An 18858-nucleotide genomic window follows, 5' to 3' on the forward strand; every position below is an offset into this window, starting at 1 on the left:
AGAAATGTTCTGTATTTGCACTGTCAGTTACAATAGCCAATAACCACATGTGACTGTTGAACACTTAGAAAATGTGCCTCGTCCAACTCAGGGACTGAATTTTTAGTCTTATTTAATTTGAATTTTAATAGCTCTATGTGGCTAGTGGCTACCATATTAAACTGTGCAGAACTAGAATATCATGTTCAGACTTTTTAGATTGTAACAGAAACTAGTTTATACTAGCTTAAGAGGAAAAAAAAAACACAACAGATTTATTTTATCATGAACTGTCTATAATAGTGGTGGATCTGTGGTTAAACATTATTAGATCCAGGGGCACAAAAGGGACTCTTTTTTATTCATTCCATAGTTCTGCTTCTTTTGAGTCTTACCCTCTTCCAGTGTAGATGGATTTTGTTCTTATGGCAGGGAACATGATCACTGACAACTCATTCATATCCTGCCTGCACATTGACCCAAAGGTAAAAAAAAAAAAAAAAAAAAAAAAAGCAATCTTCCCTTTAAGCTTCAAGGGAAAGTTCTAGATAAAGACACTGATTGGCCCAGCATGGGTCATGTGTCCATCCTTGAGCTATTCCCTGTGGACAAAGAGATGGGCTATTATAATGGGCCAGACCTAGGGCATATACCTCCCCATGAGAATAAAGGGGGAAATGGGTCCTGTTTTTGAGAACCCAGTCAGAACAATGTAAAATAAGGGAGATGCAGTTTTCCAAGGGAAGAAAGAGTGCTGGATGGGTAAAAACAAGTTAAATTTTTAGATATTTACATAATTTTTACTGTTCAATTCGGTAGTCTACAATAAGTCTAAACTCAGTTATAAGTGCTAGAAATCCATCTCAAGATAGTTTAAAAAAAATTTTTTTAAATACTTTGGTTCTTAAAAAAAAAAAAAAAAAGAGAGAGAATTTGGTTCTCCTAACAAAAAGGTCTAGAGATTCTAGGTCGTCAGACATGACTAATTTCAGTTGCTTACACCATAATTAGTCTCTATCTCTTTTTCTTGGTCCAGTTTCATTTATGTTAGCTCTGTTCTCAGACACACCTTCTACACATAAAGATGGACTCTGACATCAAAGTACACCATCCATTCAGCTGGAGATTTCAGGAGACCTCTCCTCATGTTCACAGTGTTATGGTCCATGTGCTGTGGCCAAGGAGACAGAGCCAAATGATTGAGAGTCAGTCAAAATGATCCAGAGCTCCATCTGAGTTACAAGAAGCAGTAAAAAGGCAATAGGAATGGAACACAGAACAGACAAAACAGTAACACTTTTTTCCTTTTTTTTTCTTTTCTCATTTATATGCTGTCTTTACATATAAGTCTGTATTATAAATATTTTTTGACATGGCTTTAATTTACTTTGTTGATACACTTTGTATAATAAAGATGAAATAAGGGATCTTTTATTCACATAGTAGTGGGATTGAAGTTTCAGATGGGAAAGAGAATTTTATGATACTTATGCAGTGTATACAGCATACTATGTAAATGATTCAAGGCAAAGAGATTAGGAAAAATAAAAAATTAACCCTCAGGAAAGGTAAAAAATGATGAAAAGTCCTCATCTAATTTTTTTGTGACTCTAATTTCTACTAAGTTTTGCCTAGGAAAAGAATAGAAAAAGTTTTCTTTGAGTAGCTGTATTGATACAATTCTTTAACACACTCCTGAATTAGCATGTATTTCCCTTGCCTGAACATATATATTCTCTATCTCCGAAAATTTCAATGGTGATATCATAGCAAAACTTTCCAAACAACCAGTATCAACTAGTAGAGTATTGGGTTATTGTTTTTTTCCTTCTACCTCCTGGTTCTCAGGAAGGATCTGTAACAAAAGAGAGACTACCAAGAGAAAAACAAACAGAAGCTTATTAATTTATATGTGTCATTGGAGAAACTCAAGGATGAGTAACTCAAAGGCTGGTGAGAACCTGAGTTTATCTAGCAACTTAAAAAACAAAGAAAATCCAATACATTTTCAGGGAAGTAATAAGACAAATAAAAAGGATTTTGAGGGGGTGGGGCAAAAAAAAGGATTTTGAGTTTCTAGGGTGGCAAATTGTGGGAACTTAAGTAGATGGGTGAATAATGGAAAATAAAGGCTAGTCAGTACTTTGTTGTGCAGAGTTCTGTGGTACTATCTGTGGATCTAAATTTGTCAGTGATACGTTTCGTATGAATTTAAGTCTTGTTTCTAGGCAGATGGAAAAGGACAGAACACTTTTCTTATATCTGCCTCATCTCAGTTGCCTTCAGTTCAAAATAATCCTTATGCCAAAGTGGCATACTGTGGAATGGCAAACTCTGTTACCTTTCGGGGGAATGGTTAAATTAAAATAATGAAGTTGTTGCATAACTACTCAATGGAGCATTTTAAAACCATTTAAAATAATAATTATAGAATAAGTTTTTTTTTTAAGATTTTATTTGTTTATTCATGAGACACACACACACACACACAGAGAGAGAGAGGGAGGCAGAGACATAGGCAGAGGGAGAAGCAGGCTCCATGCAGGAAGCTCAAAGTGGGACTCAATCCCAGGACTCTGGGATCATGCCCTGTACCAAAGGCAGACGCTCAACCACTGAGCCACCCGGGCATCCCCATAATTCTAAATTCTAAGTGTATTAACATGCAACATTTATTTTTTACTTATGTAAAAAGATCAGGTTAAGGTCTGTAGGTACACTATATTATAACTACTAAATTATGCCTAGGAAAAGAGTAGAGAAAGTATACTAAATGGTCACAATGGTTAAATCTAAGTTGTTGGATTTTAGATGAATTTCCTTTTCTTTATACTTTTCTTAATTTTGTTAATGTCCTATATGAATACATACTATTGTGAAAACAATAACTTTATCAATTTTTTTCTCCCTAATCATCAAAAAAGTAAAAGTTATCTTTTAAAAATACATTCAAAAATCTTGCTTCCTCAGCATGCCAGTGTGAAGGAAAAGATAACCGAATTCCATTACTGAAGGAAGTTTTCGAGGCCTTTCCTAACACTCCCATTAACATCGATATCAAGGTCAACAACAACGTGCTGATAAAGAAGGTAGGCAGGCAGTGCCTCTTCTGGGTGTGCTGTGTCAGATTTCACAAACTAAATAAGGCCAGAGTAGGTGACTTCATAGATTGATAATGTTCAAGGAAATGTGATACTCTAGGGATCAGTATTGTCTTAAATAATGCCCTGGTAGAAGAGATCACTCTACTTACAGAAAAGCCTATTTTCAGAGTAAGTTGTCTTGTCTCAATTGTGGATAGAAGGTGAGCTCCTGTGAACCAATTGTTATGGCATCAATACAATTAGCCTCTTCAAATTCACTTGTTTCATTTGTAGTTAGCTTACATCAAGTGACTGGGCAGTCATATTCTATTAGATAAATCATAGAATGGCAAAATATAAGTAATTGCTTATGTTTTATAACTAATCTGAATTCACATATTGGTTCTTCCCAAAGTTTATACTATTTACTGGCAGAAAGTCAGTTGTAATCCATTTTTAAACTGAAGTAATGTAAGTGGATTTACAAATGTGCACATACATAAACTTTTGCATTTTCACACGTAGGTTTCAGAGTTGGTGAAGCAGTACAGACGAGAACACATAACGGTTTGGGGTAATGCCAGTTATGAAATTGTAGAAAAGTGCTACAGAGAGGTAAGCTTCAGAAATGACACAGAATGATCTTTCTTGCTGTTGTGTATCTATAAATGTTATCACAGTAATAATTTTTAAAAATTCTTATTTCAAAGCCTTGATACAAAGACAGATGGTAGAAGCACCTAACCAGAGGTTTACTGATAGAGGTAATGGATTTAATAGAAATAATATACTTGGGCTGGCTCATAGAATTCTTATTTTCACATGCTAATGTTAGTTGTTTGCCAACATTTTATTATGTACATTATGAAACAAAATATGATTCTTGTCTTTTAATATCTGTTCTTTTTGTTAGGTTATTGGAATTATTTGTGTAATTTTGAATTGAGGAAAGTATTCAGTCCTTCACTTCTTTAGTTGAAGCTTCTTGGTTCCCTACCTCCCAGGAAGAATTAATCAAATTAATCTGGGATTCTAATTATCAGGTGGTATATAAAAGTATGGCAATCTGAAATTTTTCTGTTTGAAGAAAATATATCTGTAAAAAGTTAATTTGATATATTTTGACATGCTATGCTATACCTCTATAAGCAAGTTTTGCTATATACCATAGGTATTCTAAATATAGCATCTATACTTATATACTATAGCAGGTGTAGCTAGGAGAATATGAAATTTAAAATGTTAAAAAAACCTTAAGCATTGAAGACTCTTTCAGAATACAAGTAATAGTGCAGAATAAATACTGCAACACAAGTAGCAATTCAAAATACAAAGATTTCTTTTGGGAAGGTCTTCCTTTCCTATCAAAGAAGGCAAAAACATAGATCTAGAATTGGCACCATTATAATTAAAAGTACAGTTGTACATTAACTAGTACATCAAAGTACATTAAAGAAAGTAAGTTTTGGGGATCCCTGGGTGGCTCAGCGGTTTGGCGCCTGCCTTTGGCCCAGGGCGTGATCCTGGAGTCCTGGGATCAGGTCTCGCATCAGGCTCCCTGCATGGAGCCTGCTTTTCCCTCTGCCTGTGTCTCTGCCTCTCTCTCTCTCTGTCATGAATAAATAAATAAAATCTTAAAAAAAAAAAAAAGCAAGTAAGTTTTATTTATATGCCACAGGCTTTTTGAGATTCCAAGGTAGCTTGTGTACCAAAGGAGAAAACAGTAATCATTGGGATGAATGGCTTCAGATTGCTAAGAATTTAGGGCTGACTTTTCTAAAACTAATCATAGTTGTCTAATGGTATTTTCACATGTCATTAAAAGTGACTGTACTAGGATGCCTCACAACCTGCTAGCAGTTTTGGGTTTTTGTTTTTGTTTTTGTTTTTTTACATCATTCAAATGCTTTTAAAAGGTAAAAAGAAATAGCTGGCGCCTGGGTGGCTCAGTGGTTGAGCATCTGCCTTTGGCTCCAGGGTCCTAGGATTGAGTCCCTCATCAGGCTCCCTGCAGAGAACCTGCTTCTCCCTCTGCCTATGTCTCTGTCTCTCTCTGTGTGTCTCTCATGAATAAATAAAATATTTTTTAAACTAAAATAAAAAATAAAAAATAGTGATAACAGTAAATGCTGGAGAAGATAAGGAGAAGCTAGATCTCTCCTATATAGCAGGTGGGAATGTAAAGTAGTACAACCACTCTCTTCATTAGTTGGTTAGTTTCTTATCAAGCTAAACATACACTTACCATATTAACCAGCAATCTCGCTCTTGGGCATTTATCTTAGAAAAACGAATTATGTTCATAAAATGAAATGAACTTATGCTCATAAAAACCTGTGTATTAATATTTACAGCAGCTTTATTTATAATAGCAAAATACTGGAAACCAACCAAAATGCCCTTCAGTGAGTAGATGGCTGAATAAACTGATACATCCACATGATATAATACTATTCAGCCATGAAAGGTAATGAACTACTGATACTGTCCTCATCCTCAAAGACATTTTGCTTAGTGAAAAAAATTAACCTCAAAAGGTTACATCCTGGAATCACTATATTGTATCCCTGAAACTAATATAATACTGTATGTTAATTAACTGAATTTAAAAGAAACTTAAAGGAACCAAAAATAAAACAAAACAAAAAGATTACATATTGTATGATTCCATTTATGTAATGTTCTCAAATTCTATTCTTCTATAGACATGAAGAGCAGATAAGTGGCTGCCAGGGGACAGAGAGGGGGGTGGGGTAGAGTGCAGGAAAATACAAAGATGTAACAGGAAAGAGTTATGTGTGATGGAACTGTCCTGTAGCTTGATGGTGGTGGAGGTTACATGAACTGATACATTGTTAAAACTGCACTAAACCAAACACATGCACAAATGAATGCAGATTTTAAAAGTGATGAAAACTGAATAAGGTGATAACAGTGATATACCGGCCCAGGAGGGAGGGAAGGAGGGAAGAAAGGAAGGAAGGAAGGAAGGAAGGAAGGAAGGAAGGAAGGAAGGAAGGAAGGAAGGAAGGAATATACCAGTGATATACCAGTATCAAGTCTTGGTTTTTATATTGTTCTAGAGTTACATCAAATATTACTATTTGGGGAAGCTAAACTAAGGGTACATGGGACTCTGTTTTTACAACTTTTTGTGAATCTAATTGTTTCAGAATAAAAGGTCCACTTTTGACCCAGAATTGCAGAACTTTTCCCTTGATTCACATATTTTTCTAGAAGCCTCTGGCTTTCTGTTATTTTAGAACTTAAAAGGCCCAAAACTTCCAGCAGTAATTTTCAAACATCATAGTAAAAATGTCTCAATAATAATTGTTGGTCATAGGGCAGCCCCGGTGGCGCAGCGGTTTGGCACTGCCTGCAGCCTGGGGTGTGATCCTGGAGACCCGGAGCCTGCTTCTCCCTCTCCCTCTGCCTGTGTCTCTGCCTCTCTCTCTCTCTGTGTCTATGAATAAATAAATAAAATCTTAAAAAAAAAATAATTGTTGGTCATATAATGAACATGTCATATAATTAAGTCAAGTATCTTTTATTCTTCAAATATGATTTATGAGAATTCTACATTAGCCCTTTAATTCTCAAATGCTAGAAACTAAGAATATAAAAGAAAAATGGGGCACACAGTGTAGAGGGGCAAACATGGCACTTATTCCCACTGAATGACTTTTAATTCATTCTTACTGCAGTGGTTCTTAAACTTGGCTGTATGTTGAAATTACCTGAAAAGTCTCAAAAAAACACTAATGCCTGGATCCCATTCCATAAATTCTATTTATTTTACTCAAGTATAATTGAACACAATGTTATATTAGTGACTCCACAAATCTGTACATTGTGCTATGCTCAGCACAAGTGTAGCTACCGTCTGTCAACCATACAACAGCATTACAGTACTATTGACTATATTCCCTATGCTGTGCCTTTTATCCCCATGACCTATTCATTCCGTAACTGGAAGCCTGTGTCTCTCCCTCCCCTCCTCTCTGGTAACCATCATTCTTTGTATTTATGGGTCTGTTTCTGCTTTTTATTTCTTTATTCATTTTGTTTTTAAATTCCACATATAAGAGAAATCATATGGTCTTTGTCTTTCTCTGTCTGACTTATTTCCTTAGCATAACACCCTCTCAGTCCAACCATGTTGCAGATGGCAAGATTTCCAGATGTTCTAATTTAGAAGATACAGAGTGGCACCAGCCAGTCTGTAGGTCAGTGGTGTGCCAATATACCAAACTTTGCCCTCCCACCAAGGGCAGCCTTGCATGGTTTTCCAGAAGAACCAGTTATTGTTTTTAGTTCTCTGGGTCCAAAGTTGTGTGAGTTTTGAGGTTCAGTCCCAAGCCTATTTTTCCCATAAGCTCTATTATTCTTAATGCATGAATTTGTAGAAATTAAATTTTTCAGGGGCTTGTACACTGTGTTATAGCTGAAACACTTGTATATGAATAAGCCTAAAATATTACAAAGTGGCATGTGAACATAGGGGCAAGAGAAATCCTCAAACTTATTTACTCAATTTTTTTTTAGATAAAGAAGTGGGTAATTTAGACATGCTATTTAAAATAAATTACTTTTTGGCATGAATTTTTTATTTTTATTTTATTATTATTTTTTAAAGATTTTATTTATTTATTCATGAGAGACACACAGAGAGAAAGAGAGGCAGAGACATAGGCAGAGGGAGAAGCAGGCTCCATGCAGGGAACCCGATGTAGTACTCGATCCTGGGACTCCAGGATCACACCCTGGGCCAAAGACAGGTGCTGAATTGCTGAGCACCCAGGGATCCCATGAATTTTTTAGTATATTACTTTTGTATGGAAAAAATCGACTTTACTGTAATTTCTGTTTATTTTAAAGACAAATATAGGAGGAACTAGGGAGATAGCGATATAAGGGGCTGTTTACTGAGCATAGAATTTCACTTTTACAAAATGAAAAGAGTTCATATACATATATATATGAAGCTTGCATTTTAAGGGTTTTGGGATCTTGAACACATTATCCAATAGACATCCAAAATGGTGGCTAGATCCTTCAACTAGCTTATGAAATCCTATTTATATTTGATGCATAACATATCTGACAGGTGACATATTTGCAACAGTGTTTATATTTCATCTATAGTTGTATCAATATTACATTCTGTGTAACTATATAACTATATAGATAGGAACACATATATCTATATATGGATATATATATGAATATATATTGATCTTTAGTTATATATTTTAAGTGGGTATAAGGTTACTGAATATTTCGTATCTTTATTTTTTTATCTTATTTTATCAGGTTTAGTATTTTTAATCTCTAGTGATAAACACTATTACCAACAGACAGAAATGATATTGTAAAAGCAGAGAATAAGAAATAGAGAAAGTTAAGTATCATCAATTAACAGCATAGGGCTCCATGATGGAAACTGACCCATTTGGCAAGGACTAGCCATTTTTAAGTGTGGTGTGTTTGGGGATAGATATGATAATTCAGTACTTTTAACAAATGTCCACATACAGTCTTGGAAATTTTGAGGATGTGAAATAATCCTCCTTATTTGACCAGTTGTAAAGTAACATAATATTGCTTGTGTCTTTTAGAATTCAGATATTCCTATACTCTTCAGTCTGCAACGTGTTCTGCTCATTCTTGGCCTTTTCTTCACTGGCCTCTTGCCCTTTGTGCCCATTCGAGAACAGTTTTTTGAAATCCCAATGCCTTCTATCATACTGAAGTAAGTGGTTGCTCTGTTTTCATCAGTTATCAGGGGGACCAAGATCAAGGCTCCTTAATATCAATACCAATAATAAAGAATAGATTGCTATAGAGGTAGCTGGCTGGCTTCATTGGTAGAGCATGTGACTCTTGATCTCAGGGTTGTAAGCTTGAGCCCCACATTGGGTATAGAGATTACTTAAAAAAAAATAGACTGTTGTAGTTATTTACATGTTGGATTAACTACCTATATTAATAATGCTTTTGATATAATTAAGACATATTTTTCTAAAATGAATAATATAGGATTATAAATATTTCATCTTGACCCATTTCAGGTAACAGTGACTTTCTGTGCCCGTGTACTCAGAAGTCAGGTACAAAGAAATGAGCTTACTGTTGAAGCTTAATAATTCTTTTATTCTAACATGTAATAGCAATTGCCTTCCAACTTCCTTAACTTATTTATACTTCAATCACAATATGCAGCTGAAATTCCATTAAACTCCAAATTCGTGGGGCACCTGGCTGGCTCAGTCAGTAAAGCATATGACTTGATCTGGGTAGGGGGGCTATTTTGAGTTTGAGCCCCATGTTGGGCATAGAGATTACTTAAAAAACAAAACAAAACAAAAAAAACCACCTCCAAATTCACCAGAAGTAGTAATACATTGAGGAAGAAAAACTACTACCACCATAACAACAACCAGAAAAAAAGCTTTTGGAGGATAGGAGAAAGAAAGGGGTATCATTAGTTTATTTATTTATTATTATTTTTTTTTAAACAAGGGGATTAACGCTGCATCTTTATTTTTTTAATTTTTATTTATTTATGATAGTCAAAGAGAGAGAAAGAGAGAGAGAGGCAGAGAGGCAGAGGGAGAAGCAGGCTCCATGCACCGGGAGCCCGACGTGGGATTCGATCCGGGTCTCCAGGATCGCGCCCTGGGCCAAAGGCAGGCGCCAGACCGTTGCGCCACCCAGGGATCCCTGTTAGTTTATTTAAATAAGATACTTCTATATTGATGTAACTTCTCTCCTGGGTACAAAGCCTTGCTTTTCACACACTACTTTACTACAAACATAAAAATATAAAACACTTACCACTGCCTGGCAGATAATAGGCAGTTAATAAATGAGAGCTTTTATTGTTCAATTATCTTTATCATCATTATTAGAAAAAGTTTCATCTCACAATCCTGCACTCTTAGAATGTGATTTCTAGCTGTGAACTTTTTTTTTTTAATTTTATTATTTATAATAGTCACAGAGAGAGAGAGAGAGAGGGGCAGAGACACAGGCAGAGGGAGAAGCAGGCTCCATGCACTGGGAGCCCGACGTGGGATTCGATCCCGGGTTTCCAGGATCGTGCCCTGGGCCAAAGGCAGGCGCCAAACCGCTGCACCACCCAGGGATCCCCTAGCTGTGAACTTCTAATAATCGGTCATGACAAAGGAATTTGGAACCCCAAGGGAGATCATTTATTATTTTCCTTTATTTAAAAGATTTTATTGGGATCCCTGGGTGGCGCAGCGGTTTAGCGCCTGCCTTTGGCCCAGGGCGTGATCCTGGAGACCCGGGATCGAATCCCATGTCGAGCACCCGGTGCATGGAGCCTGCTTCTCCCTCTGCCTGTGTCTCTGCCTCTCTCTCTCTCTCTCTCTCTCTCTTTGTGTGACTATCATAAAATAAAAGATTTTTATTTATTTATTAATAGAGAGAGAGAATGAGAAAGAGAGACAGAGAGAGGAAGAGACACAGGCAGAGGGAGAAGCAGGCTCCATGCAGGGATCCCCACGTGGGACTCTATCCCAGGTCTCCAGGATCACACCCTGGGCTGAAGGCGGCGCTAAACGGCTGAGCCACTTGGGCTGCCCAAGGGAGATCATTTAAATGTGATTTCACCTAGGGGCACCTGGCTAGCTCAGTTGGTAGAGCATGCAACTCTTGATCTCAGGGTTGCGATTTCGAGCCCTACATTGGGTGTAGAGATTGTAGAGATTATGTTAAAAAAATTAAATGTGATCTCACCTGCATAGAAACTTTTTTCATCCCAAACAGAACTTTATTTTTTTTTTAAAGATTTTATTTATTCATGATAGTCACACACACAGAGAGAGAGAGGCAGAGACGCAGGCAGAGGGAGAAGCATGCTCCATGCAGGGAGCCCGACGTCGGATTCGATCCAGGGTCTCCAGGATCGCACCCTGGGCCAAAGGCAGGTGCTAAACCGCTGCGCCACCCAGGGATCCCCCAAAACAGAACTTTAAAAGATCAAGCTGAACATTAGCAGTAATTAGGAAGTATTGGTAAGAAAAACAATTTGGTTGGTACCCTTGTATTCAGCATTTATGTTTCATGCTTGTTTTCCAATTTTAGTTTCTTTGTGATGAACATGTTTATTTTAACTATTCCCAATTATATTTATGGATAGTCTTTGTAGCTATTTCTTAGAAAAAACAGAAATTACTTCTTGCCTACAAAGAAACTATTTTTTTTTAATTTTTTTTTTAAAGATTTTATTTATTTATTCATAGAGACAGAGAGAGGCAGAGACACAGGCAGAGGGAGAAGCAGGCATCGTACACAGAGCCCGACGTGGGACTCGATCCAGGGTCTCCAGGAGTCTCCAGGATCACGCCCTGGGCTGCAGGCGGCGCTAAACCGCTGCGCCACGGGGGCTGCCCGAAACTATTTTTTTTAAAAGATTTTATTTATTTATTCATGAGAGACAGAGAGCGGGGAGGGGGGAAGGGGCAGAGACACAGGCAGAGGGAGAAGCAGGCTCCATGCAGGGAGCCCGACATGGGGCTTGATCCCAGGACTCCAGGATCACGCCCTGGGCTGAAGGCGGCGCTAAACCGCTGAGCCACCCAGGCTGCCCACTAATAGCATTTTTCACAGAGCTAGAACAAACTTAAAATTTGTGTGGAACCACAAAGACCCCAAATAGCCAAAGCAATCTTGAAAAAAAAAAAAAAAAACCCCACAGCTGGAGGCATCACAATTCTGGACTTCAAGTTCAAGTTATATTATAAATCTGTAGTCATCAAACAGTGTGGTACTGGCACAAAAATAGACACAGAGATTAATGGCACAGAATAGAAAATCCAGAAGTGAACCAACAGCTATATAGTCAACTAATCTTTGACAAAACAGGAAAGAATATCCAATGGGAAAAAGAATATCTCTTCAACAAATGGTGTTGGAAGAATTGGACAGCAACATGCAAAAGAATGAAATTGGATCACTTTCTTACACCATTCACAGAAATAGATTCAAAATGGATTAAGGGGGCAGCCCCGGTGGCTCAGTGGTTTAGCGCCACCTTCAGTCCAGGGCGTGATCCTGGGGACCAGGGCTCCAGTCCCACGTCGGGCTTCCTGCATGGAGCCTGCTTCTCCCTCTGCCTGTGTCTCTGCCACTCTCTCTCTCTCTCTCTCTCTCTCTCTCTCTGTGTGTGTGTCTCATGAATAAATAAATAAAATATTTTTTTAAAAATGGATTAAGGACCTAAATATGAGACCTGAAACCATAAAAATGCTCAAAGAGAACACAAGCAGTAACTTCTTTGACATCAGCCTTAGCAACTTCTTTCTAGATATGTCTCCTGAGACAAGGGGAACACAATACAAAATAAACTATTGGGACTGCATAAAAATAAAAACTTCCTCACAGGGCAGCCTGGGTGGCTCAGCGGTTTAGCGCTGCCTTCACCCCAGGGCCTGATCCTGGAGACCCGGGATCCAGTCCCATGTCGAGCTCCCTTCATGGAGTCTGCCACTGTCTCTCTCTGTATCTCTCAGGAATAAATAAATAAAATCTTAAAAAAAAAAAAAAACACAACAACAACAACAAAACTTCCTCACAGTAAAGGAAACAATCAGCAAAACTAAAAGGCAACCTGTAAAATGGGAAATGATAGTTGCAAATGACATACATATCTGTTAAAGGGTTAGTATCCAAAAAATATAAAGAACCTATAAAACTCAATACCCCCAACATGAATAATCTTTTTTTCACATAAAAACGTGATATTTTGCCATTTGCAATGACATGGATGGAGCTAGAGAGTACTATGCTAAGCAAAATAAGCCAAAGAAAGACATACTGCATGATTTCACTCATATGTGGAATTCAAGAAAGAAAACAAATGAGCAAAGGACAAAAAGGGAGAGGCAAACCAAGAAACACACTCAACTATAGAGAGCAAACTGTTGATTACCAGGGAGGAAGAAGGTGGGGAGGATGGGAGAGAGAGGAGATGGGGATTAAGGAGTACACTTGCTTGATGAGCACTGGGTGATGTATGGAAGTGTTGAATCACTATATTGTACACCTGAAACTAATATTACACTGTATATTAACTAACTGGAATTTAAATAAAAACTAAAAAAAAAAAAAAAAGAAGAAGAAAGAATAGGGCCCACATCTTGAAATATTGAAAGGGGAAGAAAAAACACATGCTTTTAGTTGTTTTTTTTTTTTAGGTTTTTTTAAGTCACATTTTTACCCCATATATCTTTTAATTTGTAGTAAAATTTGGTTGTGTTTAAATTTACTGTATACCAGTGTTCACTTCAGCAGTACATATACTAAGTCTACTATATACTAAGTTATAGCAGACAAAGCAAGAGAAAGAGGCTTCCCCCCAGAAAAAGAGACATGAGCCCCAGTCACCCAGGGTCTGGAAAGATAACTTTCATTATTTTTTTTTACCTTTCAGTAGTGGTAGCAAAAGGTTAGCTCAAAATCAATAGAAACAGAGAACCCAAATGGGCTTTATTTTAATTTGCTTTTGTGTTTTTTTACAAATATTTTGAGCACATACTAAGTGCAAAGAAACTGTTTTTGGTTTGAGGTTCATTTTATTTTATCACACTGATAATTTCCTGTGTTTCTAATTTATGATTCAAATTTTATTTTGCCTCAGGCTAAAAGAACCACACACTATGTCGAGAAGCCAAAAGTTTCTCATCTGGCTTTCTGATACGTAAGAATTTTAGTTTCTTTTTTTTTGATATATGAGTTATTGTTTTACCTGTATCTATTAAGTACTATGTTAATAATTTAGAGCAAGCTTCCTATATGTGATTTGTAACAAGGACATGTTGAGCACCTACTATGTTGGTAGTTGTATATGAATCATTTAGAACTACTTTAATTACTAGTCACAAACCTAAAGAGGAATCTTGAGAGATAATCTCATCCAGCTTCAGGATAAAACTGAGTGCCCTCCTACCCAAAGGTAAATGATTGACTTAGGGTTATCTAGCTAGTTAATAGCTGAGGTGGTATATAAAACCATTCCCTTCTACCTATTTGCTGTTTTCATGATAGAAAGAAGTGTGTACGGCATATAGTATATGTAAAAGTGTGTATTGACTAGCAGCACATTTCTCTGAAAAATCTGCACACACACACACACACACACACACACACACACACAAAATCTGCACCAAGACTTAATAGCAGACAGGAAGCCCAACCTTTAGGATGGGCATCTACTTTAAAGAAAATACTTTAATTTGAGTTTAATTTTAGGTAAATACTACAATGTTACTGTGCTATATTTTGCTTTAAAATGGAACCCGGAATGCTTACATGATAGTCCTAATCACAACCTTTTAAGTTACTTAGCTCCTCTTTCAAAGAGTTGGAAAACTAGTTTTATCTTTTCTCTGTGCCACAGGGTTTATTCTTTTTTGTTTTATTCCTGATTTAATTTCTAGTTTCCAGGGATACTTTTTTTTGGTGTTACATGCATATGATTTTTAGTTTCTATTAATCATTTTAATAGACATAAACAGAATAGAAATAATATGTATAACTTTCCAGTATAGTTCATTCCCATCGTGCTCAAATGATTTGTATTCTAAGAGTTCACTTTTAGGTCAATTATTTAGAACTTTAAAAAATGCAGTTTTCCTATTTATAGTGTAGTTAAAGGACATTAAGTTTCTAAGACAGCACATGAAAGACTAACCCATTAGGTAAATGAACTATGATATTATAGAACTTGACCCAAGTCCACTACCTTATTTTAACTTGGAAAGTTAGAGACAGGCTTCTCAGCTCTCTCTCACTTGTTAGAGTGTCAACAGGGAAAGTGAGGAAGCCTCTTGTCATCCATTAAGTGGCTTCAGTAAGAATGGGTCTCTTGAGGACCTCGTTACAGAAGGAATAGAAAAGAGGTGCTGGTCTTCCAGCAAGCAGCCAGCAGTGAAAAGGAGAACGCAGCACTCAGAACATCAATGCATCCATAGCAGTCATTCCTTGAAGTCATTGTTTTATTGCTAAGCCATTAGGATTACATTCAACTAGGAATAATAAACTCTAAATGGGCTAAATTAGGACTAAGGACTAATTTTAGTCCCTCGTTAGAGCCAAGAAGTATCTAAATTTGTTCTTCTCTTTTTCTAGCTTACTAATGAGAAAAGCCTTGTTTGACCACCTCACTGCCAGAGGCATTCAGGTAAGTTTCTGGAATGATGCATTTTGGGAACAGTATAGCTCACCAGTTTAACACTAGTGTAAAGGGCAGGAACTTAATTTGGTCCCAGTTCTGATGCTGCTGCTTTACTGGTTCACAAATGAAGACATTAAGTTCTGCCTTACATTTAACAAGAAAGCATTGGCATTTTAGTAACTGGAGTCCACTTGTGTAGGTGAGAGTACCTAAAGCCAGAGGGTGGAACAGTGTATATTTAATGAATAAACTAAAATTTCTTTAAAGGGTTCAGTGATTTCTTAACATTACAGGTTTAAAAGGCTGTTTCTAGGTATGCTGAGATTGTAGTATATAAACGCTATTATAAAAATTATTTTCGCCAGTCCTGGTGGCACAGCGGTTTAGCGCCACCTGCAGCCCAGGGCGTGATCCTGGAGACCCTGGATCAAGTCCCACGTCAGGCTCTCTGCATGGTGCCTGTTTCTCCCTCTGCCTGTGTCTCTGCCTCCCTCTCTCTCTCTCTCTGTGTCTCTATGAATAAATAAATAAAGTATTTTAAAAAATTATTTTCTATTTTAACATTTCTTCTTATACTTCTAATGCTTCTAATTTTCAGGTGTATATTTGGGTATTGAATGAAGAACAAGAATACAAACGAGCTTTTGATTTGGGAGCAACTGGGGTGATGACAGACTATCCAACAAAGCTTAAGGATTTTTTACATAATTTTTCATCATAGAAAAGGAGATACTCAGAAGCACTCAAAGAAAACATGAAAAGACCTAAGGAAAAAAAAACCCACAACAAGTTTGCCATCATTTTCCTAAGCCATTTCCAGAATGGTAAAGGTTTAATCATTTAAGTTTTTATTACCTCATTTTTAAGCTTGTCTGAGAATGTAGAGACTATATATTGTATATTTATTTTAAACGATATTGCATATTTTACATTTGTAAATTGTTTAGAAAGATAACTGGTTATGAGAAGTAGATTATTGATCAAGAGTTCTGTATATGATACAGTATTCTAAGTAATTGTAAAATCAAAGACTCTTGGATAAATTTGACATTTGCCTTCACTAGAATAAGATCAACTAATTAGTAAAGCAAAATTGTTGAAGGCCACTACAGCTATTCTGAGTTGCCTTGTTATTTCAGTACATGTTAGTTTAGAAGGAAATAAAATACAGTGAGAGGAGATCTTAGAAATCAGTGATACAGTTATCTGACAAGCTGTACCTTGTTAACAGAAGGGAAGACTCAAAAAAAACTGAAACTTTATTACTTGATCAGAAATTAAAACTGTAGACATTTAGATTTCTTGGTTGCTGTTGTTAATGGGGACATTCTATTTGGAATCTTCTTCAGGTGTAACAGTGTTACCATGTCCTTTCTTTTTCATAAACATTAAAATTGGACTTATTAAATGCGAATTAAGACAAGATCCAAATAGTCATATATTTGTTTCCTCTAAAGACATGTAAATTTTCCACTTTTGGCAATGAATAACTGGGCCTATAACTAGATTTTAAATAACGTCTTGAATCCTAGTAATCATATGAAACTGACAAAAGTACATATCATTGTTTCTAATACTCACACTATAAACCGCCTGTTCCTGACCTGTAAGGATTAATTCTTCTGAATATTAAGTGGAAACAGAATTGCTCAAAGCATTAGGCATCACTTTCTCAGCTTTTCTGATGTGACTCCCTGTAAATCTGTTTCTAATCTTTTTCACTAATTTTCATTATCTATTTGGGAAGTCAATCTACTCTGGAACAAGGCTTTCTTACCTAGATTACATCTCTCACTTGGAATTTGCCAGCTAGCAACCATGAAGGATGATCATACTCCCACCTGTCCCTTGATGACATAAATAACATTTGCTTTTTTGTTTCAATTGAAATAAAGTTTTACAAGAACAAAATAAGTGTTCTTCATTGCTTTTTTGCAATTGTAATTCCAGAAATGCTTTATAGATTTTGGGGGGTGAAGAATTTAATCAGGTGATAAATTGATAACAGGAGTAAGCACACCTGAGATTTTTCTCTCGAGTAAGGAAAACAAAAAAATGTGGAAACACTCTTATGGTAACAGAAGTTGCTTCTTGGCATTTGAACAAATAACTTGGGCAGGTAACCCTGGATCAGTCATTTTTAATTTCACTTACTAAAATTTATTATACCGTTGCTATGGATTATTTTGATCACTTTGATATGACTTTTATTTTTTCTTTCTTTTATTTTGTTATTATTCAGAGCAGCTCATATTACAGGGTCAGCATATTTTTTCTGTCAACCAGTAGAAGATAAAGTGACCAATATGGTAAAGATGTTTAGAAAGTCATGTTTTAAAAGTTTGCTAATTTTGGGGTGCTATCTGGCTTAGTTGGAAAAGCATAGAATTCCTGATGTCAGGGTCATTAATTTGAGCCCCATGCGGGGAATAGTTTACTTAAAAAAAAAAAAAAAAGATTTGTCAATTTTATATAGTCAAAGTAACTTTAATTCACTTAACATAAATATATAGTATTTTCAATAGAGTTGATATTCATGATCAGATTACATCTCAATACTGGTTTTCTGATTGGAGCATCACATTTTTTCTATTTATTTAAAGTAATCTCTATGCCCAATGTGGGGCTCCAACTCCAAGATCCCAAGATCAAGAGTCACATACTCTACCGAGTCAGCCAGGTGCCGCCAGAACATCATTTTTTTTTTTTTTTAAGATTTTATTTATGAAAGAAAGAGTGTGCACGTGCACACAGGAACGGGACAGGGCAGAGCAGGAGGGAGAAGCTGACTCCCTGCTGAGCAGGGAGCCCAATGTGAGACTTAATCCCAGGACCCTGGGATCATGACCTGGGACAAAGGCAGATGTTTAACTGACTGAGCCATCCAGGCACCACTGGAGCATCACATTTAAAAGAGCTTAAATACTTTTTCATTTTGAGATAGCTATTGCTAGGCATAGTGAACAGCATGGTGGGAAAGATAGAGAAGTGGTCACAGATGTGATTAGACCCTTCTACTGGGTGAGGCTGCCGCTAAATGTGACAGGCCCAGCTATAGGTCTAATTCAGCATGCCAATAGTGGCCCAAGTGTATGGCAATAGGCAACAGTTGCCAGGCATTTTAGTAAACAATTGGCATGAGGGAGGTTTTTTGTTTTATTATTATTCGTGAGAGACACAGAGAGGAGCAGGCTCCTCATGGGGAACCTGACGTGGGATGTGGGACTCAATCCCAGGACTCCAGGATCATGCCCTGGGCCGAAGGCAGGCACTCAACCGTAGGGCCACCCAGGCATTCCTGAAGGACTTTTATTTATTTTTTTTTTTAAATTTATTTATTTATGATAGTCACAGAGAGAGAGAGAGAGAGGCAGAGACACAGGCGGAGGAAGAAGCAGGCTCCATGCACCGGGAGCCTGATGTGGGATTCGATCCCGGGTCTCCAGGATCGCGCCCTGGGCCAAAGGCAGGCGCCAAACCGCTGCGCCACCCAGGGATCCCTGAAGGACTTTTAATACTGAAAGGGAAGTGAGAGCTTCCCTGTTGGACTAAAGTCCTGGACATGTAATAGAACTGAAGAGCGGAGTGATAACA

General features: G+C 37.0%; 1 protein-coding gene across 1 annotated transcript in view; it reads left to right on the forward strand.

Annotated features, from left to right (window-relative positions):
• GDPD1 (glycerophosphodiester phosphodiesterase domain containing 1) overlaps positions 1 to 17175 on the forward strand; it is a 56448-nt gene extending 39273 nt beyond the window's left edge. The window contains exons 5-10 of the mRNA XM_025996039.2: positions 2950 to 3068; positions 3588 to 3677; positions 8681 to 8814; positions 13729 to 13788; positions 15219 to 15270; positions 15863 to 17175. Coding sequence (XP_025851824.2) covers positions 2950 to 3068; positions 3588 to 3677; positions 8681 to 8814; positions 13729 to 13788; positions 15219 to 15270; positions 15863 to 15985 — 578 coding nt within the window. The 3' untranslated portion in view covers positions 15986 to 17175. The remainder of the gene's footprint in view (positions 1 to 2949; positions 3069 to 3587; positions 3678 to 8680; positions 8815 to 13728; positions 13789 to 15218; positions 15271 to 15862) is intronic.
• Positions 17176 to 18858: the final 1683 nt, after the last annotated feature.

Source organism: Vulpes vulpes, chromosome 2 (assembly GCF_048418805.1).
Source record: "Vulpes vulpes isolate BD-2025 chromosome 2, VulVul3, whole genome shotgun sequence".
NCBI classification, from domain to species: Eukaryota; Metazoa; Chordata; class Mammalia; order Carnivora; family Canidae; genus Vulpes; species Vulpes vulpes.